At 40.9% G+C, this 26570-nt stretch overlaps 1 protein-coding gene across 4 annotated transcripts in view; it reads left to right on the top strand.

Moving 5' to 3' along the window:
* The window catches only part of rab11fip4b (RAB11 family interacting protein 4 (class II) b), a 62312-nt gene extending 37035 nt beyond the window's left edge, over positions 1–25277 (top strand). For 3 of the 4 annotated variants that reach the window (XM_075462649.1, XM_075462650.1, XM_075462647.1), the window contains exons 2-14: positions 9102–9352; positions 9484–9669; positions 11192–11326; positions 13856–13891; positions 14767–14866; positions 16666–16769; positions 16991–17131; positions 17710–17791; positions 18472–18609; positions 18748–18906; positions 20526–20606; positions 21041–21184; positions 22353–25277. In XM_075462649.1, the coding sequence (XP_075318764.1) occupies positions 9135–9352; positions 9484–9669; positions 11192–11326; positions 13856–13891; positions 14767–14866; positions 16666–16769; positions 16991–17131; positions 17710–17791; positions 18472–18609; positions 18748–18906; positions 20526–20606; positions 21041–21184; positions 22353–22469 (1641 nt within the window). In that variant the 5' untranslated portion in view covers positions 9102–9134 and the 3' untranslated portion in view covers positions 22470–25277. The remainder of the gene's footprint in view (positions 1–9101; positions 9353–9483; positions 9670–11191; positions 11327–13855; positions 13892–14766; positions 14867–16665; positions 16770–16990; positions 17132–17709; positions 17792–18471; positions 18610–18747; positions 18907–20525; positions 20607–21040; positions 21185–22352) is intronic. The other variant, XM_075462648.1, reaches the window with a different exon arrangement.
* The last annotated feature ends 1293 nt before the right edge of the window (positions 25278–26570 follow it).

Raw genomic sequence — 26570 nt, 5'->3', positions numbered from 1 at the left:
ACTGGTACGAGGAGTAGTGGGTCGTGACTCTTTTTTTAATGACGGCTGCAACAATGTTGTATTTGCTGTTCAACCTGAAGAAGAGATTTTGCTTTTCCTTCGCTGATCGACAGCCTGAACAACAACCTCAAATGAGACAGCCTTGAGTAATTAGCTCCCGTCAGTTGAGTGTGTTTGGTGAGTGTCGACTTTTATTGTTGATTGGGGTATATTGGCAATGAGTCCACTGATAGCTTCTGAAAGGAGTCGGATTCCTTGTATGTGTTAAACCACAAAACTCTCAGCTGGTGGGGTTGTTTCTAACGGTTGTTTGTGTTTAATTTCTGGGGATGTAAAGTATTTTGTTAGACTCGTGAACTGATCCTTTTTGTTAATAAACTGTGTCTGTGATGGTCTAACTTTCAGGGTTTTAGAGATCCCGGTAAACACAAGGGAAAAAAAACAAAACAAATTAATTTTTATTTTTTTTTCATAAAACGGGCTCAAAAACTAACTTGTTCTACTCGTGTTGATGATGCTTTTAACTGGGAAAAGAAGCATCAGGTCTCTTTTTAAATTTTTTTTTTTTATTGTTTTGATATAGAGACCAAATAAATAAACCATTTAGTGGAAAGCAGTTCTGTATTTCTGGGCGTTAAAATGTCCGTTTTTTATTAACACATTTATTAGTCATGATGTCAAAATGGAAATAGGAAAGATAAAAATGAATAGATACACGTGTGAATGCTGAATTAACGCACTTTAATCTGTTGAAAAAAGTTACCCTGAAGCGATGGAGGTTCCGATCAGTTCTTTTTGCCTCCGAGTCATTTGATTTTGAGTATCTGCCGATACAGAATCCTGATCCGATACTTCTACAGTAATTAAAAAAATTAAGAATGGTGAAAAAACAGATCCAGGATGTCCCTGATTTCTTTATTTTATTCACTTATTTTATAATTTAACACTTATAAACAGAGCACTTCTGTGAGGTAGCTTGAACATAAAAAAGTAATGAAGTAATAAACTAATTCTTCACATTGTAGTTTAGTGCAACAATGTCTAATATAAAAACGAGCAGCAGCTCAGTAATGTGCTTTAACTGCACTCCTAATTTTTACTCTCCTCCTCTGGCTTCACAGAAGGAAATGTACGTTTCTCTTGATGAAAACCAGCATCTCTACCTTGTCAGGTTTGAGCCTGTTCCTGTTCTCATCAAGGATGTTAGCGATGTCCTTGCCACCTCTTGAAATCCCAAGTTTGCATATTTAACAGTTTTCAATCGCAACGTTTTTGTCATCCACTTTAAAATACCTCCACACCGCGGACATTCGGCCCCCAGCTTCAAGCTGCTGCCGTGTTCTGCTTCGCTTTACGGCAGCAAAGTGACGTAAGTTTAAGCTTAAGTTTGTTGCAAATGAGTGGCTAGACACTAATAAAAAGTATGAAAAAGTATCTGTGCAGGGATTTGGATTTTATTTTCAGCCAGTCTGTCTTTATTCTCAGAACAAAATGAGCTGCAGTAACAACACAAATCATAAAGTAATGTCAGCGTGGATAAAGGAACAGATGTGTACGTCTACAACTCCAGAGCGGAGGCTCTCCACGGTCACGAGCAACTCAGCAGTTTCATTCTGTTATCTGGAGGTTATGCACTTATTCTTTCTTTAGACATTTTGCCTAGATTAAGGCTGTAAAAGCCTAAAACTGAAATATTCAGTGGTTGTCTATCCAAAGCAGCTAGATTTAGTTTTTGGAGTGAGATTAATGATATGCCGAGTGGGACTCTTAGTCACCTGCGAAACCTGTTGGTCATTCTCAAACACAAAGTTATGTTTTATTACTATTTTTTTTTCTCCATCATTTCATTTCATTTTCAATTAAACAAAACAAAACAAAAAAGTGCTGCGCCTCGGGGCTAAAGTACATTTAATATGCCGTTAAACCAGTCTCTATTCTTTGAAGAAAATGCTGGTCTCCATCTGAGCTGAAACCGTAGCTCAGTTTTCTCCCGGAGTCTGAAAACTCAGCTCGCAGTGCCGGCTGTGATCTTCCATTTGTTAGAAAATGTTCTCTCTCCAAACATCTGAGATACAAAAAGGGTTTTCAAGCAAATGCTATGTATTGTTAAGGTTGACCAGTCCCCCAGATGGCTAAATGGAGCTTTACTAAGAAGGATATTCTCTTCTGTGGGAGCCATCATCTCATCCCTGACCTGCCTTCTGCTCCGATCTATCCTACCTACCCGTTTCAGAACTTATCCTGATGAAATAGATTCTCATTTCTGCTTATGTTGCTGAAGACCACTCCATCCTCATTCCAATTGCTCATTCAGCCAGCAAGCAGCAGTGTTTGCTTTTGCCTTGAACTGTTTTTCTTCATATCTATCCAGTCCTCTGGCGTCTCTGCTTGCAACTCATCTTCTATGTCAGCCTCCTCCTCAGGTCCCAGACGGTCATCTCAACACACTCTCCTCTTTTATTAAATATCATTCACAAAGAGTCTCGCAATATGCATTGAAATTTAGCTCAAGTTTTATTCAGATGATCCATGCTTTAATATCCTGCTGGCTTGATTCTCTGTATTTTGGCATCACTCGGTCCTCTTTATTTATTGTGCCTCTAGCTAGTTGAAACTGCTGGTGCGGACATTTTCTCTTTTCCCACAAGGACCACATTATTCTCTTTCTCACGCCTTTACTTTGGCTCCCTCTGAGCTGTAGAATTGATTTGAAAATCTTGATGTTTTTTTAAGTGTTAGCTGGCTTAAGGCCTGAGACTTCCGTGTTTGGCCAGAAAATCTCCCCACTGCTGAGGATCTAGGTGTGTAAGAGCTGTGGTGACATGGTTTTCTGTATAGCTGAGACTAAAACTAAACTCTCTTCTGCCACTGTGTGTGTTTTGTTTTTTTTCTTTTCTGCCATATAGAGAATTTCAAATGTGTTTTTACTCGACTCTTGTACTCTGGCAGATATTTCCTCCGAGGCCTCCACTCTGCAGGTCGGTGTCATTGCACCACAGTATGGGGATGTGCTTTCATGATGATGATTCACTGTTGCTGTTACTGTTGTGATTATCGCTAGCTTAGATCAGTTTTTATATTGCTTTTTATGATCTCTTAATGGTTCTGCCTTTCCTTGAGTTCATAGTACAGCCACATTCAGTTTCCCATGGAGGAGGCAATATTTTTGACTTTTTAAGAATAGCTTTTGCTTCTTATGTCTGCCTGGTATTGAGGCTGATAATGAATTTGCATTAGTTTGTATTTCTGTGGGCTGATGCTTGGACTTTAGCTGAGAACAGAGGAAGTCAAAGTCCATGGCGACAGGACTTTGCAATACACTATTCAGTGCACCTCTGGGTGTGTGTCTCATCCCTCTCCCAGCGGTTTTGTTATAGTTCTCTCTATTTCACAACACGTACATTTCCTACTGAGAAAACTCTGCGTAGGCTCGCCTCCCTGGCAACTAACCCTATAGCAGCAGTTGCTGTACGGTAACGTCTGCATGGCGCTGTTGTCGGCGCTGCGTTCTTCCAAGGTGTTGCTCAACAACTGAAGCATGGGCAACACATGACTCAGCATTGGGATTTTCAGGATTGTGTTAACATGGTGTGATCGGTAGTTGGTGTGCATGTTACATAAAAATTCATCTTATTCACAGCTAAAAAAAACAAACTGTCATACACAGATGTATAAAGCATCACTTCCATCTGGCCTTCTCTGTGCTTTTCCATCTCATTTTCTTTCCTTTGACGTCTCTCTCCTCATATGTCATATTTTTTTGCCTTGTCTTTCTTCCTCTTTTCCCTGCTTTAATGTCTATCGCAGCTGCAGTGGATGTAAATAATGCATGTTTTCACTCATCCTCCCTCCCTGTGAGCCTGGATGCAGATTCATCCTCTCTTTGTCTTGTTACATCGTCGCAGAGCTGCTTCCCTACCTGAAAAATCCGTGCAGACAGACCGTCTTTGCATTCGTGTCCAACCTTTATTTCTTGAAGAATGTTTACAAAGTGCACGTTGCCTAGCGCACATGGCATGTAGTGAACAACATTAGATGACATGTGATGAAGTCGACAAAACTAAAGGACGTCGAGGGGAATTTTTAAATGCTACGAGGTAACCGAATAGGGTTTGGCTGCAGGGAGAGCATTCACACAGATACAGTATTACACATATCTGGACTCAAAATGACAACAAACACAATGGAACCTGAGGGGAAAGGCAATGTCGTCCGTCTTCATCTCTCCATCTTCTTGTGGTGTGTCACTGTGGGCTCACTCGAGAGAATGGGAAGAGGAGCAGGGAGGAACAGTTGTATTTTAACTAGGTCAGACCCCGCAGCGTCAGACTCAAAAGAGATGAGAATAATTTTTTTTTTCTATTTGCTTTAACCTCAAATGTATGAAGAGAAGCTTAAAGTTAAAAAAAAACAGCCTTTCTTTAGGTATTAATGTCCGGTATAAGTTGGGGCTCTTTCGTATTGCGTACATTGAATGCATTTAGGAGCTCGGAATTGTTAAAAATGTTTCAGTTTGTGATAATTCATCTCAGAATTTATTTGACTCAGACACTTGTTGGTTATTTAAAATCATCTTTTGGCCAAAAAGCGACGATATTGTAAAAAAAAGTGCAGCACCACTGCCCCTTTTGATACGATTTGGCAGGCCAGCTGTGTTTGTGCTGAGGGGAATCGAGCAACTCAGAGCAGCCTGTAAACTTGTGTTTTGGCAGTTAAATCTTATCAAATATATGGAATACTGGCACTGATGTAGAGTTATTTATCCATTTATTGTGGACGGGGAAAGCGTGTTTCAGCTGTCATCTGACTACATCGAGACAAGAAATGTAATAAAGTAACTGAGCCACAGAAGTTTAAACACCAGTCAGCAAAGAGTTAATCTGTTAAAGAAACTATTTACCTCCAGGTAAAGAGGCGGGACTGTCAAAAAGCTACAGTTACAGCTCGGCCGAGACATTTAACTAGACCACCGTTCTTCTGCCTACGTGCACGGCAGTGGAATCGAGTTATTGAGTGAAGTATGTCCATGTGTGAGAAAGCAATTCAAGTCATTCTTGGGTTAAATGGTTCAGGATTTTATTAGAGCAGAGCGACAGTCTGGAAATGCTTTAAGTCACTGCATGTGGACACATAGTCTTAATGGGCTGCCTTTTTAGTAGCAACTTCTGATGCGTTTTTGCCTGTTGGACAAAGGAAACTGAAAAGTATGTGAATGAGAGCAGCTTTATTGGGATGTATTCATACATACACTGTGCTCTTTTTACAAAAAGATGCAAAAAGGTGGAACTTTGCAGGCCGCGTGGGTCTCGCTGAGTGTGTTGTGCGATATCTGGGTGTGTTAGTCTGGTTTGGAGAAGCCTAAGCTTACACAATGTTGTTGAAACTAACAAGTTTACCTGCGTGTAACAGTCCAGTTTTGTTTGGATAAACTCAACAACTCTTTTCGCAGTGTCATGCAAACATGAAGAAAAAAAAAAACATTTCTTAAACATCCTCGGCAAAACATTATCAAAAATCAAGGGTTAGTTTAAAAGAGACGAAATATGTGCGTTTGTCTCATTACTGTCACAGCAGAATGATTAGATCATAGAAATCTGTTGAATAATGGTTCTTCATTCAGACGTGTTGGACTCACAGCCGTCCTTTGTAACAGGCGAGTCTGTCTGTGTCACCACGCCTCCTCGGGGATGGAGGCACCGCTTTGGCTGATGGAAGAATCAAAGTGGTTTCCATTTTTCCGCACATTTCGACAGTTAAAGGAGCAGGTGTGTACAGAGAAACGTATACTGCGACATGTATTCATAGGCAGCTCCTCCCCTAATCATAGATATTTTTTTGATTCCTTCTCATCAGAGCAACTCGAAGTGTGCAGAGCACAAAGGGCCTCTTTTTAAACACACACTATGACAATGTTGTCTATCAGTCTTGGTTTGCGTTCAGAAGAGCTTTAATTTCTGACTAAATTATTGCATTTAAGCCTCTGTTCTGTGTTTCTGCTCGCTGTTAATTGTTTCCTTTTATTCTAAAGGATTTACTTAAACAGACTAAAACTCATTAAATTGCGATAGTACATTCAACACAGCCTTTAGTGTGTTTATTTTATTAGTGCAGCTCAGGGACTACGTCTCACAGTGTACCTTGTTATAACCAGTTAACAACGTTCATCATACCATCTTTATTTGCATGTCTGTTATATTGGGAAGAAAATTCAAACCAACACGTGTGGCTGTGGGTGAGTGTCCACATGTGCCGTGGGCTTCCATTAAGCTTACCGACGGTGATGATAAAAATGATAACTGAAGTATACTCTGATAATGTAAAACGCCTGATAATCATCATAGATGGTTATCATGAAAATGTCTTCCCGCTCATAGGGTGGCCTCTTTCTCTGCCACACACATTGGTTTCTTTCCCAACTGCAGGGCAGGAATGCTAAAGAGACCTTTATCCTTTGTTGTGTCCTCTGTGACTCAGCCTCAGACCCCACGTTGGCCCTTTGTGACAGTCTATAGCCTCAATTAAAGTCCTGAACCCTTTTCATTTATTTTTGCGTAAACACGAACGTCTGCCAGTGTTTTGGTTGTTTGGTAACGGGCTGCGCAGTTCACACGTGATTTCCCGATGTGTGAAATAAAATAATCGGCACAGATACTGGCAGCCGTATGAATTGGAGGACATCTTAAAAACCTCTTTCTGTTTGTTGTTAAAAAACGGTTCTAACTAGCTTTATGTCGCTCAGTGGACCTGAATGCACAGCTTTCTATTTTCTGTTCCTATTTTGTAATCGATTTATTTCCTCTCATTAATTTTCTCACTTTCGTTTGATGTCATTTGGGACTTTTTTTTTTTTTTTCCCCAACACAAACGGCTTAAAATATAGACGTTGCTCTTTCTATTCATTATTTTTTTTACCTACAAAATTGTGTCTTTTTAACAAGACATTATAAAAGATCACTTTGCGGCCGCTTTTGATCTCGTCTCTCACTTCCAGTGTGAACGTGAATAATACAAAAAGCTTTGCAACACGCTCTGGTTGCCGGCTTGAATATTCGCTTTCAAACTGAGATATTAACGTCAGTTGTGTTTGTGTGTGAGACACAGATAAAGAAGCATTAATCTCGCTCGCTAAATCTTTCATTAGTCTGCGTGATGTCGAAGGCTAATCTGAAGCTACGTTGTTATCTCTCCTCCTGTCTTGCATCCCTTTTCTTCACAGCACTCGCACTCCTGTCTCCTACTCGCACTGCACCGCCAATTTATTTATTTATTTATTTATTTATTTTTTATTTATTTAAATATGCACAATGATAAAACAAGAAAATACATTTATTAATACAAAGGCCAAAAGAATGTGCAGGAGAGGAAAGGAAGCCCAAATACAAAACACTAAATTAAATCAACCAATAAAACCAATTGCCAATTCCCTCTCATTACCATAGTTTTTTTTTATGTCCTACGTCCTCTTCTCACTCATAAGCTTCTTATCTTTCACACTTATCTACCCCCCACTCATGTTTCTTCTCCTTACTATGGCGCTACGGTGCCAGTCCCCCCGCTGCCTTTATCCCCACCCCCAGCATTGCTCTTGAGTGTTTCAGTTGTTCAGCCATGCTGAGTTAAGCCACTCTCTCTGTTGCATTAGACCAGATTTGAGCTGTTTTAGAAGAGTGAAACAAGACAGAGTGAGACACCTGACCTCTGACTCGTCACCCTTTCACCTTTCTAGTTCCCTGTGTGAGCTTGGGAATATTCCCACAGTGAAGGAATCCACCAAATGGGAATTCCACCGTAAAACAGGATTCACATCCATTTTTTACTCACTCACAAGTATACATTTTTAAATTAGCTTAGCTTCACTGTCTTAACAAATTTCACTTTGCAACACGTCGGGTCAAATCTTGCAAGCAATGTTTTACTGTGCTGTTTGCATGTTTCCGGTTAGTCACTGCTTACATAGGCGCGCCCTGTATTGTTGTTTAAAAATCTAAATCTTTTGCCGTTCATGCCTGCAGGTGGGTTAGTGTCAGTGAGTTTGCTCTATAGTGCATCAGTGTACGCCACATACTTTACCACAAGTGAGACAAACGTGCTCGGCCATCTTTTTTTATTTTCTCCTTCTGAACCTGCATCATTAAAGGCCATGCAATACACCTGCTCTGAGCAGCTTCTGTATGTACTGTGGAAATAAAAAAAACTCTACATTGAAGATGGAGAAGTTTGAAGCCAAGTGGAAACCTGTAGCTGGATTCATATTGAAAACCTGACACCTCTACTTATGTTCTTTTTTTTTTGCCTTGAGTTTAGTTGGTGTTGTGTATTTTTATTACTTTAGTTTTCCGATGTTCACTGTTGTTCCTTACACAGTAATTAATGCGGATTTACATGGTCATAGATGTTAAAGATAACCATAATCTCTGAGTGAGGTTAACGGATATTTGTGAAAAAATATATTTTTGTTTACTTTTGCGTATATCGAGGACTTGTGTTAGTTGGAATAGACAGTCGGGAATATTTACGGTAGGTTAAAGTGTTTAAAAGGGTCTGTGTAAATGTGATAGGAATAAGATGTCAAATGTGAAACGGGACAAAGAGTGAATTGTGTATATGTTTGTATAAAATGGTTAATGGAAAATAAAGAGTTCGAAAAAAACCCAAAAAACTCTACAACCCCAAGGTAAATATATTAAAAAAAACAAAAACACAATCACCTCTTTTGGTTGATGTTCGTTCATCTGTTTTATTTTGTCGAAATGTAATGGCAGACATGAAACCTAAACTATTTGACTTAGAAGATGAATATCAGAGAGAGTGGTTATTAGACTGAATTAATCTGCCAGTTAACATTATAGAGAGTGGTGATTCCCTATTCCTTTTCAAGGGTTATACGTATGATGATCTCTGTATTCCTTTAGATCCCAAGAAAGCGGTTGAATATGATGATTACTGGGCACAATCTGAATAAGAGGTCCTTTTGTGCTGAAATGAATGTGTAGACATGTGTGAGGGAGAAAAACTAATATTCATTTGTAACTGCAAAGGTTTAGACAGATTCGTGCTACATCACCATGACCGTCTTTACCTCTGTGCTCACCTTTCTCCAGGCTGGTGAGGAGGAGCAGGTTTGTCCAGTCATCATGTGCACTCGGGCCTTTCCTGACCCCGTCCCTGAGTGCCAATTGTTCCCCGGAGAGGTGGGGGAGCCTGAGGAGGAGGCGGCGGCGGAAGGCAAGCAGAGGGAACCAGACAGAGACAGTGCTGTGGAAAGCACGCAGGGGTCAGACACCTCAGAGGGGCTCCCCAGACTCGGGGACAAGGAAGACACGCTGGGAGATCTCTTTTTACCTGGGGAGAAGTAAGCGCCTTTAGATCCTTTTAGAGTAAATGTTTATCTCAAATATGAAACTGTATTTAAAAGCGTTATCAACCAAATTCCAATTCAGAAAGTGAAGAAATGACACCGACCGTTTTTCGCCCCTTTTGCAGGTGTGGTCAAACTAGCGTTTCCGTGACCTCTGACCTTTCAACGCGTTCTTCGGCTTCTCTGAACGAGGAGCAGTTTGAGGACTACGGGGAGGGGGAGGAACCTGACTACACTCCCAGCAGCCCCTGTCCAGACGACGAGACTCGCACCAACGGCTGCTCCGACCTCGGCTCATCTGTGCCCTCGAGGTAAGAGTGAATGAAACGCCGCTCCCCATGTTTACGCGCTAAAATAAGGTATCCTTGGATAGTGTGACAACTGTGGTGTTTCGGGTATTTCAACATTTTGAATCGACCACTTTGCTAAAATTGGCAGAGACGCTCTTGAACCCCACAAAAACTGCCATCTGGACTTCTTGAAATACTTTTTTAAACCGAACAATTCGGTTTGATTCAATGGATTCTCATAGTTCGTAACATTTCTTCAATGTAGATGTTCATTTTTCATTGGAAATGAAAACATTTTATGTATAAATGTGGCAGTTTGAGCTCCTGTTTGACTTTTTTCTTTACTTTGATATATAAGAGCGCCACAGCTTTGTCAGTTAAATTGTCTTGTCGGTACTCAAACTGTAAAGCTCAACCACACAGTAAGACTGGAAATCTTTAGCTATGAATTGAGCAGCAGTTGCTTTGATCTTGCTGAGAATCGAGCCTCACTTGGCATCCAGCACGCGACGGGTGGGCCACATGAATCACTGTTTGAAGGCTGCGCAGACTCTACGTACCATCAGTATATTATTAATGGAGCACCCCCACTCTGACATTTACTTTGACTCTCTGTAGGGTCTTTGACAAAACCTTATACCACTGGGTTTTAAATGTTCGATCAGGCCGTTTTGTTCAACCATTTGATCATTGCACCCTGAACGTTTGGTGAATTTGTGATCCTAAATGGTCCGTACGTGTGGATGTGGGCCTGCATGGTTGTTTGTTTTTGTGTTGACCCTGTGATTGACCGATGGATGTATCGGGGTGTATTCCCCTGTCCCTTCGTGACCCCGTACACCATAAAGCGGGTACAGAAAAAAGATGGACAGATAATACAAGGTCTTCAAAGGCCAAACATTTTTGTCCAGTCTTCACATCAATGAGGCTGATTTAAAAAAAAAAATCAGAACCAATTTAAGTTATTAAATTAATTTAAGTGTTTTTAGATAAGTCGTCCATAACAGCCTCAAACTCGATGTACGACTCGGCACTGCTTCCTATGATTCATTTCAGTAACTTCTGCTCCACTGAATTTCATGGGTTTGCATTTCTGCTCTGCCACCTCCAAAATTCTAACCTGACTCGTGTTAGCCTTGACTGTAGAAGTGTATCTTAGGAGTTCTTGCCTTCAAGGCCACATTAATATTCATCAAAGCCTTCTGTTTAATGGGATTAAGCCTCACACCTGATAGACTGGCAATACACCTCCGTGCTCCTTTCACGCATACCAAGCAGACAAAACTCACCAGAGGAAGTTGGTATGGAGATTTAAAAACAAGGCCAAGAAATCTTTGACGAGCACATGGGAAAGAAGTTTAAATTCTTCCATATAGAGTGGGCTGAATATATGCTTCTTTTCTTTTCTGTTTCTTTAAATTTGTCCCAGAAGAAATGGTTCTTGGTTTGTGTCGGCCTGAGCTTTGCTTTTTACTGCCGTGATTTACTCAAAAAAAATCTTCCGATGCGGTGCAAGTCTGTGTGATTCTGTGTGTGCTTACAGTGCAGGTCAGACACCTCGTAAAACGCGCCACCATTACACTGGCGAACTCATGGATGTCTACTGCTCGCAGTGCAGCAAGAAGGTCAACCTGCTCAATGACCTGGAGGCTCGGCTGAAGAACCTCAAGGCTAACAGGTAAAACACATGAACGCACTCTGAAAACTGTGTTCCACACCAACATAAATTTCATCAGACGCAAGAATGTTTAGCCTGTCGAACCAAATTGAACCGTGCAGGTTTTCATTGACTCCAGTTTTCCCAGGAACTTTAATTTAATACAGAATATGAAAGTGGTGAGTGCACCACTGATTAGAGGAATATCATTTAACTGTAAGGTAAGCTGATGTTATAAATGAAGTACTTTTAAAAGATTCAAAGAACATGCCACAAAGTGGAAAAGCTTTGCAATGAATATGATCATTTCCACAATTTAAATAAAAAATATTTGTTTGTGAATGTTGGTTAGGGTCCATATGAGACGGCCGTTTGGCAGAACTACCTCGACGTAGTTATTGAAATGATCTGTAAAGACCAACATGTTACCATATTTCTGGTTTGAACCTCTCCAGATCCAAATGATCCAAAGCACTCTGCATAAGTACCACGGGAGTTTTTAAAGAAGTATAAAAGTGAAAACTATGAACTAACTTGAAACTATTTGGGATATGTAGAGCAAAACGAACCCTTCCAGCAAATGGGAATCTTTGAACAGCAGCAGGACACCTATTTTGTGCGGGATTGAATCTGTCATCAAAAACATACAAAGAGCTAAAAAAAGAAAAGCTTTTTATCTCAGTGGGAATTTTACTGACTTGCACTTAGCTTACAGCATACTTCTCAAATTAGCAACAGAATAACTTTAAGATAATGCAATTGTGAATCATTTGACATTTAGGTCATTTTGGACAGGAGCCTCCACATTTCTGTTGTATAACAGCTTTTGTAGCGGCTACATTGGCACACAGGTCCATAAACACAGCTTCTGAAAGGGTTGACATTAAAGACTTTGGTCACTTTTGTCCAAGCACACAGTTTACTCACATGTCCCATCGCAGTAACGCATCATATTGGCTCGCCACGTGTGAAATGTACGGATTGGTGGCTCGAAACGCTCGAGTACATCCCTTTTTTTCTCCATGTTTAAGCTCATTAAATGGTCAGTGATGGGTTTAATTCAGCCACAGGAGCAGCGTAGCTGTTTTGAAGGAGTTAAAAGAAGTTCCCCGAGGACACCTTCATCTATCACCGCTTCTTGTAAGAAGAGAAGCTGACAAAAACAACTCTGTAGGTCATTTTTGAGTTACGGTTGTTGTTACCGACATAGGAAGTTGCATCAAGGAAACAAACACGGAGCATGTTGTTTTTAAAAAAAAAAAAAGGGCAGCAGATGGAAATACTGATATGTGCTCAGGCAGAGAGCTGTAGCTAAAAAACAACCCCACACGTTGTGTCGGCGTCCTCTGAACAGCTGATCACAAATTAACCCGCTGCTCCAGCGTGTGTCCGCCTGGTAATGTGAAGCAGGTCACACTTGTGCTGAGTGGAAAGTAATATGTTAGTAAGTCTGAACTTGTCAGATTTCTGTCTCAGAATATTACAGGAAAGCCCCGGCGGTGTAATTCACACATGGCACAGACACAGTCGGTTTCCTCTTGATTAAAGGAAACATTTTTAAGTAGAAACTGCATGTGTGTCCAGGTTGTTCCTTTTGTTTTTGTTTTTTTTGTTTTTTTTAGAAAAAAAGTTATTATCATAACTTGATAATACTTTACCAACCGCAGGCGTTCGCCACACTTCCTTTAACAGGAACAGATGCGAGCACCTTTTATGGGCTGAACTCTGAATCAGCATTTGAAACGAATCTGTCCTCTCGCATTGTACTGATGAGTCACTGTTTGCTCTGAAAGGTTTTTTTCCTACAGTATAATGTAACAAAAGTGATTTATACTCTCTCAGAGGAGTTTAAAGTGTTCTCTATCCTATTTAGTCCATGCACATATGCATACAAACGCTAACCGACTGTTATGTAAGGCTGTCGCCCTGTACTCACCTCTACAGCCATTCTGACAGGGAAACTATTATTGGAAGCATAATCCGTGGTCACCGTTTATAGCTGTACAGTTGACCTGAAAACACTAATGCCCACAAAAAACACACACACACACACACACACACACACACACACACACACACACAAATAATTTGCTAAATGTGTTAAAATTAGGAGAAGATGATTTTGAATGTAATGTGAAATGTGTTGTTTTTGCCTCAGATCAACTCTCTTATGCTGCAGGCATGAGTGAGGATGTTTGTTTGTTTCAGCAACCCTCCAGTGTGCTTGGTCACTTTTGTTAATTCATTGTGCTCCACGGCACAGACAGACGCAGCATCATACTGAAAGAGTCGTTGGGCTGAGACAGTTGCTGAGCTGACAGGAAAAAGTCTTGTTCACTGAACCAGGACTGAAATCATAACACGCGTTCCTCAGAACTTCGGTTTCTCTCCGTGTCCTGCGCACTGTCACACTGTCACGCCAAAATTACACTTAATTGCTGTCAGAGGTTGACCCCGACTGTATTATTGAGCAAAGAGCGTAGACATATCTGTGGTGTAAGGGAAAAAAAAAAAAAGAGATCTGAATGTTGTCTTTTTTTCCATTTTTAGCCCCAACAGAAAAATCTCCAGCACTGCTTTCGGAAGGTAGGCCAACCACCTGTATGTGTTTGTTCAAATGCAGAGTGTGTGCTCCTGTGTGTGTGTCTGCAGTAAAGTTCACCTGCTTGTGTTTACAGCTTGTACGACGTGCACTGCACTTGTTCGCTCTGTTTGTTTGAGTGAGGTCAGCACTTCCTGCTTCCTCATCACCCAGCCTGTGCTCTAACATCCAGTTATTTAGAGAAAATACAGGGAAAACGTTTGGTTTTTTGTTCCTAAGCTGAGATTGGACATGAACTTTCTCAGCAACAGCCACGTATGCCGCTGCATGGCCTTGATAGTCTGTGCTGGTTAAGATGTCTTGTATTGAGGCTTTTGTCCTATTTGTAGCCAGACAAACTGAGTTATAGTGACAGAGTGAAAATGGCCTGTCAGGCCTGATCTATGTATTCAATATAGTGTTTGGCTCCCTTTCCCTGTTCTTTCTGTTGGCTGTGTCTGCTTTGGTCCCGTCTTCTACTTTATTGCTTTCTTCCTCTGTTCTCTTGTTCTTTGTCCTCTGTTTCTTCTCCTCTCCTTCCCTCTTCTCTCTTTATTGCCAATCTCAGTGATGGAGCAGCACCTTGCTGTTATGAACTTATCCCATCACTTTAAAAGGGGTTAGCCAAGGTCACATCATGGGATGTGAGCACATTCAGATATGCCCACATCTGAGTGGGTGTTGGTGTGAGGCTGCTGCATGTGTGCTCATTTTAATTCTGTTTGCAGCAGCTTTTCTCCTCCCCACCCCAGCCCCACCTCATGGTCCTTTATATGTACGCTACTCTGCAGCAGCATCACTTCCTTTCACTTGCACCACCACAGACACCGATACAAACCCTCCCCAGACTGCATAAGTGTGTTTATCTGTGTTTGAGCAGGCAGCTGCTCCACAACAGCAACCTGAGCAGCAGTAACGGCAGCACAGAAGACCTGTTCCGAGACAGCATCGATTCTTGTGACGTTGACATCAATGAGAAGGTATGGATATGTTTGCTCTCTTTTACACGTGTGCGGGTTGTTTTTTTTAATATAAAATAATTTTGATTAGCTTCTTTTAAAAACAGATGCGTCGGATCTTGCCTATTCTGTCTAACAAATCTATGAAAAATAAGATCTGTCAGAATGTTCTCTTATAACGGCAGTTATATATTCAAGAGCTAAACTTACATGATGAGATCTGTTACGATTCCTCTTAAATCTGGCAAATTTAAAGGGATTGCATAGTTACTTTTAGGCAAGGCAAGGCAAGGCATCTTTATTTATATGGTGCATTTCATACCACAGGCAACTCAATGTGCTTTACATAAAGACAAGGCATTTAAAAGAACAGCATAAAGCCGCAATTTAAAGAGAAAAAAAATAAAATAAAAATTAAAAACACAGGGGCTGATTTCAGTTCTGCTGGTAGTTTGTTCCAGTTGTGTGCAGCATAACGGCTAAAAGCTGCTTCACCGTGTCTAGTTTGAACTCTGGGCTCCACTATCTGACCTGAGTCAGCAGATCTCAGAGCTCTGCTGGGTTTATACTCTGCTAGCATGTCATTCATGTATTCTGGACCTAAACCATTCTGTGATTTGTAGACGAGTAGCAGAACTTTAAAATCTATTCTGTATCTGACCGGGAGCCAATGTAAAGACTTGAGAACTGGGGTGATGTGATGTGATCTCTTTGTTCTGGTTAAAACTCGGGCTGTAGCGTTCTGAATGAGCTGCAGCTGTTTGAGACTCTTTTGGGGGAGTCCAGTCAGAAGACCGTTACAGTAGTCAAGTCTGCTGGAGATGAAAGCATGAATCAGCTTCTCCTGATCTGTTTGGGACATGAAACCCTTAATTCTGGATATGTTCTTAAGTTGATAAAAGGCTGATTTGGTGACTGATTTGATTTGATTGTTGAAGGTATGAAAGGAGTTGTTGTTTATTGCAACTATATGAAGATGATTTGTCTGCTGTCACGCTGTTCTCGACTAAAACTTTTAGTTTAAGCATCATCGTACAGCCTTGCAGTGCCACACATCCCCTTCAGTGCATCTACACTGGTAGAAGGACAGCGGTCCAGTTAAATGGCCTCGTCGTACTGCAGCTGCAGCTTGATTCGCCTGTATGCATGTAAACACACTGATATTCACATGTTACATCAGCGACTCTCCTCTTAACACCCACTGGATTAATACATGATCAAGCAAAGTTGGAATGCTTGTTGGCTCACACTGTTACAATCTGCCTTTAGTGACTTTTACACTTTTTTTTCAGACCCTTTTAGGATCTTTTTTTGCTGAAAAATGTAGCTACATCTTAAACAAACCTTGGTTGCTTTCAGTAGGTGCCCCTTAGACTTGATCATAATGATCATAATATGGGCGCACTCCAATTCTAGTGACAGCTAATTTGATCACGTAGATGTGGTGTTTGATATCTACTTGAAAGCTGAAAAGGATGTGAATGTGAGCAAGAAAAGACATTTAAGGCTTCTGTCACTTCCATGTACTAACAATCTCTGCAACATAGGGAGTGCATGACAGATTAGGGCTGCCCCCACACAGACGATCAACTTCTGAAAGTTATAATAATTATACTTGTACTGTATTTTATACTTATTACGATATTTATTATTTTGTTTCTGTTTTTTTTTGTTTATTTCCTACTTTCTCTAATGAGAAGCCTTTTTGTTTTTTCACCATCAGTCATCTTAAACCTTTTAGTATATATAAGTTTCATCACGTTCATGCTATAAACCTGCATTTTTAACTTTTGTTTTTACACCAACTCTGTTTTTATCAGGTGAGTTCTCTCGAGAAGAAGGTGGCAGAACTCGAGAATGAGATTCTGATGAATGGGGACCTCAAGTCTAAGCTGAAGCAGGAGAACACACAACTCGTCCACAGGTAAAGTCTGAAAACTTGGTTTCAGAGATTTTCTGCTGTACAAATAAACCACCGTCCCAGTGTCATGTTATACAGTTGGTTTCCCGCGCCATCTCACTGCTGAATTGTAAAAATGTCCTCCCCAAAGGACTGATGGCGATATAGATTGTAGCAGCGATTCGGTATTCAAAAGGATAGAATCTAAGATGATCAACACTAGAGGATTTTGGGTTTTATCTCAGGGTTCACGAGCTGGAGGAGCAGCTGAAGGATCAAGAAACACGCGCAGAACAAAATCTGCAGGAGCAATTAAGAAGACACCGAGAGGCCTACACCAAGATGGAGAGAGACAAGAACACGCAGATGGAGCTACTGAGCAGCCGGTGAGACAGATTTACTTCAAGGGAGATACTAAACCTCCATTTCAGACATGCTCCTCTTTCCTTTAATCTGACAACAACTGCACCGTTGGTCATTTTTCCCCTTGGAGATTGATGGGCAGCAGCAATTGCTTCTCTAAGATCATTGCTGATGTATTTCCTCATTGGCATTATGTTAACATACAGCTGAGTGCTCAAGGCCAGAAAACTGCCAACGTTTTGCTTTTATAGAGGTGCTCACATCTGCTGAAGATCTATTCATCAAGTGCATTTGTTTAGCAGCACCTGGCTGCTCGCAGGGCTGATGAGATGCTGTGATGTTACAGGTTGCTTTGTCAGAGAAATGTACGTCGCTCTCTTCTTCCAGCTACGGATATGCATGGGCCTACCAGATGGTAACATTGGTAAATAAATAGACCTCAGAGATTGCTCCTGAGGTAGTAAGCTACCTGTGGAGTTACAACATTTATTCTGGTTGTTTGGCTGTTTCTTATAACCGCCAGTGAAATGGACTGACATTAGCGCACTGACATTCACTTTTTTTTTTTTTTTTTTTTTTTTTTTGTGTGTGTGTTTTTAAGAGTGAGGCAGCTGGAGGACGAGAACGGTGAGATGTCTCATAGCATGTTCCGACTCAAGTCGCAGACGGAGAAACTGGATGAGGTGAGCCACGTTTGAATTAGTCCGTTTTCTGTTTTTTTTTTTTTTTTTGTTGTTTTGTTTTTTTTGTTTTGTTTTGTTTTGTTTTTTTCAGTCTTGTTAGTTGTTTCAAACAGCCCAGTTTGCTCTATTTATCTTCCTAACATCCAGTTTTTATTTTAGTTTCCAAGTTTTTCAACCACATCTCTATGTTGAGACTTTGTTCATGTAACATGTGATAGTAGGCAAGGCAAGGCAATTTTATTTATAGAGCACAATTCATACACAAGGCAATTCAAAGTGCTTCACAGCTACATAAAATCACAAGAAGGCAATACAATCATTAAAAAGGAAATTAAAATAAATAAATAAAATAATAATAATAATAATAATAATAATAATTAATAATAAATAAAAAAAAACATTAAAAATAATCATTAATTAATTAATTAATTTAAAAGTGAAGAGTGCAGATAAAATACTTTCAGGTGTCATATGCACAGCTAAATAGAACTGTTTTCAGTCTGGATTTAAACATTGTCAGAATTGTCAGAACATAGTAGAAGTATGATCCACCACGGTGTCACAGAAAATAGGAAAGTCAAGTCTGTATGTTGGTACTTTCCTGTGGAATGGTTTTGACTAAATGAACTTTGAAAACAGAGCGAGAACAAAGAAACAATATTGCGTCCGTTCATCCTCAGGAGAAGCAAAGGATGACAGACAAGCTGGAGGATACCAGTCTGCGGCTGAAGGATGAGATGGACCTCTACAGGAAGATGATGGATAAACTGAGACAGAACAGACAGCAGTTTCAGAAGGAGAAGGACGCCATGCAAGAGGTGGGAGGGGTTATTTCATGTAACCACGCACACAAACGGCAAAGTGTATTGTTTGCACATCTGCCGCCATGTCAGCTCAGCAACTCGTAGCTGCAGAATTACGCGACATTGCTCATCCGTCCGTTCTCTGGTGCGTAGCTGATAGAGGACCTGCGACGAGAGCTGGAGCACTTGCAGCTCTACAAGCTGGAAGCTGAGAAGCCCGGCCGGGGCCGCAGCTCCTCCATTGGGCTCGCAGACTTCAGCAGCAGGACCAGGGAGGTGGAGCTCGAGCACGAGGTCAAAAGGCTCAAGCAGGTATGGATGACGCGCTCTGTTTGAATCTCTTTGCTGCTCACTGTTGTCACCGAGACCATTTGGAGCTTTTTCCACTTTGATCCTAGAGTACAGGAGGCAACATGGCAACTTTTGTAATCATTTCTAAAAACTGCTCATCCCTGCGTCATTCCTCCAGGGAAGATTTGTGACCCCGTCATAGATAAAGCCAGGTAGACTGAGTCATGTTCCCCAGAAGATGCCCCGCACAGCAACGGTTACCGTACATCCTCACTTTTCTTTCGTATTCCTACCAGCTCAGAGGCTCCTCGCACAATAATGTGGTTTATGTGCTGCCAGAGGAGAATTAAGTGCACAACTTCCATAAATCAAAGAAGGCCTTTGGCATTTTCGTGGCTGCAGACTCGAGGTGGATCTGGGGCACACATTGCAACAGTGTGGATTTAGGCAGTACATATTTTTCAGCTTTACAGATGAATTTATAGTTTTGACAGTCAACTATTTTGACCCTTTTGTAGCTTTTAAAACCTCCTCCTAATGCAGTGAGACTTACTGATATTTTGACTTCAAAAAGGAAGTCCAGGCAGCGCATGTCAGCATATCTTGATTCCTAGTTACAGTGATATCAAAGTATCTGATAAGGTTAGACATTTAAATGTAGTCGTCACTGTTTTCAGTCCTGCCAACAGGACAGATCAGGGTCTTACATCCAGGGAGTATTTTGGTTTTTCTGACTTGACAAACCTGAGCAATCGAGATCAGGCTAAGCAATGTCGCAACATTAGTTCAAATCCAAAAAAATAGGTAGGGTTTTTTTATTTATTTTATCAGCAAATAAATGAAAAAGACAAGTTTCATTTAAGTGGTTTAAAGATAATTAATTGGGATATCATACTTTTCCTGTGTTGATCTCGTATCTGGTAACCTCCTGTAAGCTTCTCTGGATAAGGTCAGGTTTCCAGCACGAGTTACCATGGAGATAAACACCCTGGTTGGGATGAACCACCTTTGTGCCACCCCGGGTTAACACTGAAGTTACCTCACTAATCCTTTTTTTTTTTTTTTTTAGTACAGGCCCCTGCTGCTGAGTTAACAGCAGAGATGAGGGAGTAAATCTTTTCTTAGTCCTTTCTGACAAGAATGGTAACGTGTCTGACTCATTTTCATCACAGGAGGAAATATATCGGACATAATACCCCCACGGCTCAAAGCCAAAAGCACAATATTGATGCACAAAAAGCAGAGGTCATCAAAACCATTCTGCCTGGAGGGAACTTTTTAATGCTACATGGATGAATCAGGGCTGCTGATGTGTACAGTGTGTACGTATCTTATCAGGGACTTGAGATGATAAAGTCCATGTCTTCCTGTAGCCTTGGGCTGTCACACTAAGTGCAATCAAGCTAGAACAGGAATGATATACCTTCAATCTGCACGTACAGTGTTTTCTTCTTCCCACTCCATCCTGTAGCTTTAGAGTTAAAAGAAGAAAGTTCTGTTTGTTCTTATTGCACGAGTTAAGACAAATGATTCAATTTTGTACATTATCAGTTCTAACTTGAGAAGCACAACTCTGTGTAATCTAAGCTCAACCTCTTGTGCAGCTCTGTAAATAACTGTGTGTGTGTGTGTGTGTCCAGCAATTTATGTCTCAGGACTTTCTTCCCCCTGAATTCCATCACCTGGTGTTGTCTGGAGCTCGGCTCTGCACCGGTCTGATGGTAAAATTGCTTCTGCGACCTTTGACGCCCCGATTAACCACTAATAACAATGGAGTAGAGTGAACTCGCACAAGCTTATTTGGGGTCAGCGCTGCAGTTCCCTTGTTGGCGGTTAAGGGTAGAACAAGGGAAAAAGCAAACTGACCTCTTGCGGGCAAAAAGCTTTCATAACGCACCAGAAAAAGCAGGAGAACAGTTAACACACATAACCCATTTTAAGTCGAGTAGGTGTTGCCACATTAGAAGTGCGTTGCTGTGTTTGCTGCTGGATGAGGGACCAAATGCTGTGGTTTGGTCCGTGGTTGAATGGAGCTTGAGTAGTAGTTATTGTTAAAAGAAGAAGAAAAAAAGTTAATGCGCTTGTTTGGTCCGCACACTTATCACCTTTCCTTGTGTTTGTCTTCTCTATTTCCCTCCCTCACGCTGTGTTTTAGGAGAACCAGAAGCTGAGGGAGCAGAATGATGAGCTGAACGGTCATATCCTCAGCCTCAGCCTGCATGAAGCCAAGAACCTGTTTGCTACGCAGACCAAGGCCCAATCTCTAGCAGCGGAGATAGATAATGCCTCCAGAGACCAGGTGAGATATCACAAAGACTGTCCATCATCAGTTTTCATTCCTCATGACAAAGAACATGAAACCTGTTTTTTTCCTTCCTGCTGGCTCTTTTTTTTTAAGCTCTATTTCTTTGACATATCTCTGATGTTACATTTTATGTGTGTTAACAAGGTTTTAACAAACTATTGAATGAGGCTCATATTGAATCTACGAAATGTTCCCATTGGTGACAAACCTTCTACAGGGTGCAAACTGAAGTATGTTTTCTTGTTTTAGGGTTCATAGACCTCATTATTTAGAGAAAATTTAATGACAATAGTGCTTCATTTCAACCTTCAGCTGTATCAGACAGATGTACTCATGTATGTAGCCAAATATCACAGTAGGTATAGAATATTCTAGCAATAATTTCTGTATGAGGGTTAAACAAAGAACAAGTTTTAAGCTAATCCTTAAAGGGATAGTTCGCCTCTTTTGACATGAAGCTGTATGACATCCCATATTAGCAACATAATTTATGAACATGTTCTTACCCCCTGCTGCGTCCTGTGAGCAGAGTTCCAGCCTCGTTTTGGCGTTGATGAAGGTAGTCCGGCTAGTTGGCTGGGGCTTAAAAAATAAAGCGTCTTGCTTCTCAAAACAGTATGCGTTCAAAAGAGTAATACATTTGCATCACAAAATCATCCATCCAGAAAAAGTCAGACCTCACAATCGCTTGGCGCTATTTCTCTCTACCTTTGTATCACTGCGTTCTGTGTAAACTGTGCAGACCGAAGTGCAGACCGAGCAGCAAACACTGTAACAGGCGCAGCTGCCGGCAGGTGGCTGCACGCAGTGATACGAAGGGAGAGAAAATTGCACCAAGCGATTGTGAGCTCTGACTTTTTCTGGATGGATGATTTTGTGATGCAAATGTATTACTCTTTTGAACGCATATTGTTTTGAGAAGCCAAACGCTTTATTTTTGTGACCCCAGCCAACTAGCTGGACTACCTTCATCAACGCCAAAACGAGGCTGGAACTCGGCTCACAGGACGCAGCAGGGGGTAAGAAAATGTTCATAAATGATATTGCTAATATGGGATGTCATACAGCTTCATGTCAAAAGAGGCGAACTATCCCTTTAATATCAGAGAACTGTATGCCTGATTGATGCAATGAAATGAATGTCATGTGTATTTCTCTGCAGTTAATGGAAGCCCTGAAGGAGCAGGAGGAAATCAACTTACGCCTGCGACAGTACATGGACAAAATCATCCTGTCCATCCTGGACCACAACCCCTCCATTCTGGAGATAAAGAACTAGCAGGGACTTAACTGGGATGAGAATCACTCCTCATGTCGGGCGGATAGGGATCATTCCAGTCGTCTGGTCAGCACCTGCAGCCCAAGTCAGGAAAGCTGTACAGGAGGACAGCAAAGATGATCAGACCCAGTCACGTGTAAAAAGACATTCATCGCCCGCTGCTGCTTGCGGGTAGACGTTTTCTCTCAGTGGAAGATTCAGCTTTGAACTAAAAGGACTTTTCTCAGCTATAAGTGATTTTACAACTGTGACTGTTCATCTCTGTCTGCACCGGTTTCCCTCTCTGCTGCTGTGATCTGCAGACATTTTTGCATCTCATGCAACAAGCTGGTGATTTCGACCCGCGAATAACCTGCGCCCGACGCGCCTTTTAAGATTCGCACAATCAAACCATACACTGGAGATAATTGTACTTGGGCTTAAAAACTGGAACATCGTGGTAAAATTGTATCCTTATTTGAATTCTATGCGTTATTCGCAGATGTTAGGTATGTTTGGAAAATAAATTAAACAAAGCAGCAAGCCGACAGTAAGCCTGCGTGATGCAGACATGAAGGCAGACATGTTGCCTGACCTGTAAACTAACCTCTGTCATATAGGTGATCTCTGACTGCGCGTGATTACTGGTTTGGACAAGCATGTGTTAGAAAAAGATTGAGGAAAGAGGCTGAAGTGGTCAGAGAAAGAAGAGAAAGAATGGAAGTTAAATAAGTGCTGTTGTTGGTGTTCACACGATGGACATCATACGCTGGCAAGTTTTGTTAAGTCTGTGAAGGGATGGTGATGAAAAAAAAAAATTATTCTTTTTTTCATTTATTTTATTCACCTTGAAAATATATTGTCTTCCAGAAAAAGTGTCAATCAGTCCGGTAGTGAATTTTTATTCACTGAGAAGTGGCCCTTAGTCGGTTCAGATGAGTTGTGGTTTGTCGCTCTGACACACAGAAGCTGCAGCCAAGGCGTGTCTTTAAACTGGAACTTCCATGGCTGCTATTTGCTAGCAAAGCCTGAGCTTGAAAAGATTCCCAGTTGCTAATAATAGACCTAAATGATATTGCACAGAAAAGTTACATGAATGTACAGGATGCGTGATGGATTTCCGTTGGAGTGATTGGCGGCCATTGTGAACGGGGCTTTCTGAATCGTCTGTCTATGCTCATCGAGGTTTACTCAGATGCTGGATGTGAGCGTGCACGGGAGACTTACTTCCTGGTACAAAGGACTGGATTAGTAATCTCATCGTCAGATTGTACACAAAGCCCCGATAGCTGTCTGAAGCTCTTAATACTGTAAATATCATGAATGTAAAACTCAATATTTCACTTTCTGTGTGGCCAAATGAGCGTTTGTTATTTAAATCTGTCGGTTAAGACTTGTTGTAACACATGTACAGTATTCAGTCAGTGCTGTAACCGAGGGCATTGTTTTCGAGAGGGGAAACCATTCCAATCTGCTGTATTAATGTCATTATTCTAAACTTGAGTTTTGCTTCCTTGCACAAAGAACATTTTTGTTTGCGTTTGCATGGTCCACTTTCTTGTTTTTCTGTCTGTGCCTTTTTGAGGACATTTTCTGAGACGACGTTGCTGTAGATCCACAGGTTTTTCAAGGTACACTCTACGTCCGACGTATTTTCTCGACTTGTAAACGTTGTACTTATATAGTGATAATTTGTATTCATGTGCCACTCACCACTCTTTTTCAAAACTGGTACTAAGACAACTATTTTCTACGGTTTTATCTAAACGAAACTTGCTGTTGCTTTGGTGTCCTCTTCGTCGTACAGCACAACGCTTTGTTCGGTACTCAAGCCGGGTTCAACGACATGGAATCCTCTTTTCAGTCAGTGGCTGATTTCTGTTTCTATTTTGTGTTAGCCATGGTTCGTTCACTGATTTTTCATTTCGCTTTAAACTGGATTTTGATATGGTTGTAAACTGTCTTCCTACCTTAAGCAGTTAGCATTATGAGCAATATTAACTTATTACCAATACCTGCTGGATTGTGTCTTGGTTTGCTTTACAAATCTGTTCTCTCCATAGCTCCTTGTGCCATTCTAGATCTGAATAAAATCAAACAGTACAAGTTGTAGAAACTGTCACAAACTCATGCCTTGTTGCTCTTAAACTTAGTTATTAGACCTACCCAAGTGGGATGTAGTTTACGTAAATGGCAATAAAAGTGGCTTTGGCAGTGATGATGCCTCGTGAAATTACTTTCTTTGCTGCTCGTGTCTTAGCTGCCACCAGGTGAGACTTAATTTCCTCTTAGAGATGCATTTAATCTGCCATGAAAGCAGTTGCTTTTGTCCAGGTGCACGAGGGACTGTTTTAAAAATCGCAGTCTCGGTTCTTTTCTGTGTGTATTTTCTGTGGTTTTCAGGGATTTGGACAAACTTTTGGACCCTTGGAAGCAGAATTCATGATTATTACAAGGTTTAGTCCAGACCCCTTTGCATATTTTGTGTGTCACGTTAAAGCACATAAGAGCAGGCTTTCATGCCATGCAAGGCCGAAGCAACTTTAGGTGAAAGAGGTGAGATTTCCAATCGTTTGAAATAAGGGAGTAGTACTGCGAGCCTGTCTGTGAGCAAAAGTAGCAACAGCAGGACGGAACGAGTTGTCTTCATACTTTGAACCACATTTTTGTCTTTTTCAATACTTTCACTACTACTTGTTTCAGAACATTTACAACAACGTGCTTTTTGGGGTTTTTTTTAGAATACAGTTTCTATCGCATGGATCAGATCATTTTAAAATGTGGTCAGTTACTGAATAGTACAAATTCAAATAAAAGAAGAAAATGTGATCCAATGTTTTTGGAATACTTGGACGAGACTCAAGCAATTCAGATGATTATGACCTGGATGGACTTAATATTGTTCCTTTTTTTTTTTTTTTTTTGATCTGATCGTGTTATTCTGAATAGGTTTTTACTTAATTACTAAGTATGCTGGTCTTACATTTGACAAGACCCATAGTGAGGAATTCAGAGCTGTAAATAATAATAATAAACTTTATTTCACAGACTCAAGGTCCAGATAAGAATATGCAGTACATTAAAAGACATACAACTCCCCCCCACACACACACTCACAGAGACAATCATTTCATAAAAATCGGATTGGGGATAGGCCCACATACAATTGGCTTTTCCAGTATTTCCAGATGTCAGAATTGTATTGGGTGTCACTTTCCTTTATATTAGACAAACACCTTATGATTCCATTTCTTGATAGATTTAATCTACACATAAATTTATACAATGACATGAAATGTTTGGGACCTTTTGGAGTTCGTTCGGCCCCATTCTAATCCAAATGCACTCAAATGGATTTGGTAAGAGCTGTTGGGCAGCAGTGAAGTGGAGGCATTGTGTAGCTTAAAAGCTGGAGAATTATACATTACATTAATATTATTTAAGGAACTAAACTTTCGAGCTCCAACTCAACGAGGATTTTACTTCAACGCCCAAAACGCACTGCTGCTGTTTTTAGTGCCGTTGGAAGCAAACACGGATATAAAATTATTTTGCATATTCTGGCGCCCCCTACCGGCGACTAACTTATTCTGCTTTCTCTCTTGGGCCGTTTTTTTTGCTGCGCGGGACAGGTGTGCAGTGTGCACGTGACTACAGTACAGGTAAGAGATGATGTGAAGTTAAGCTTTCTCTGTATTTATTTAGTTATTTGTCCATTTTAAAGAATTATTGGTCGTTTCCCTGTTGTGTTGTTGCCCTTTTCTCTGATGAGCACGCGGACTGCCGACAGCCGGTAGAGTGATGGCTGTCAATCACAAGGCTAACGTTAGCTAATGTTAGCTAATGTTAACTTTAAACAGGCGCCGAGGTTAAGGTTTGGGAACATGAGAAATGTTTTATTTGTTTAGAAAGTCAACAGCGACTACTTTAGCTGTCGTATAGAACAAAGATGTAACAATACAAAGAGAGAAATCTAATGAAAGCGTCTCAAAGCTAAACCAGCACATCAACAGTGAGCTAACACATTTGACTAAGACTTCCAATTAGAATGAATGGGAAACTCTTAGGGGATGAAAAGCCTCGTTGGGCAAAAGCTTTAAACTTCATGCTTTTAAAAGCGAC

Source organism: Odontesthes bonariensis, chromosome 4 (genome assembly GCF_027942865.1).
Source record: "Odontesthes bonariensis isolate fOdoBon6 chromosome 4, fOdoBon6.hap1, whole genome shotgun sequence".
NCBI lineage: Eukaryota > Metazoa > Chordata > Actinopteri > Atheriniformes > Atherinopsidae > Odontesthes > Odontesthes bonariensis.
Note: the sequence above shows the minus strand (reverse complement) of the source record. Positions and strands in the feature narration are given on the sequence as shown.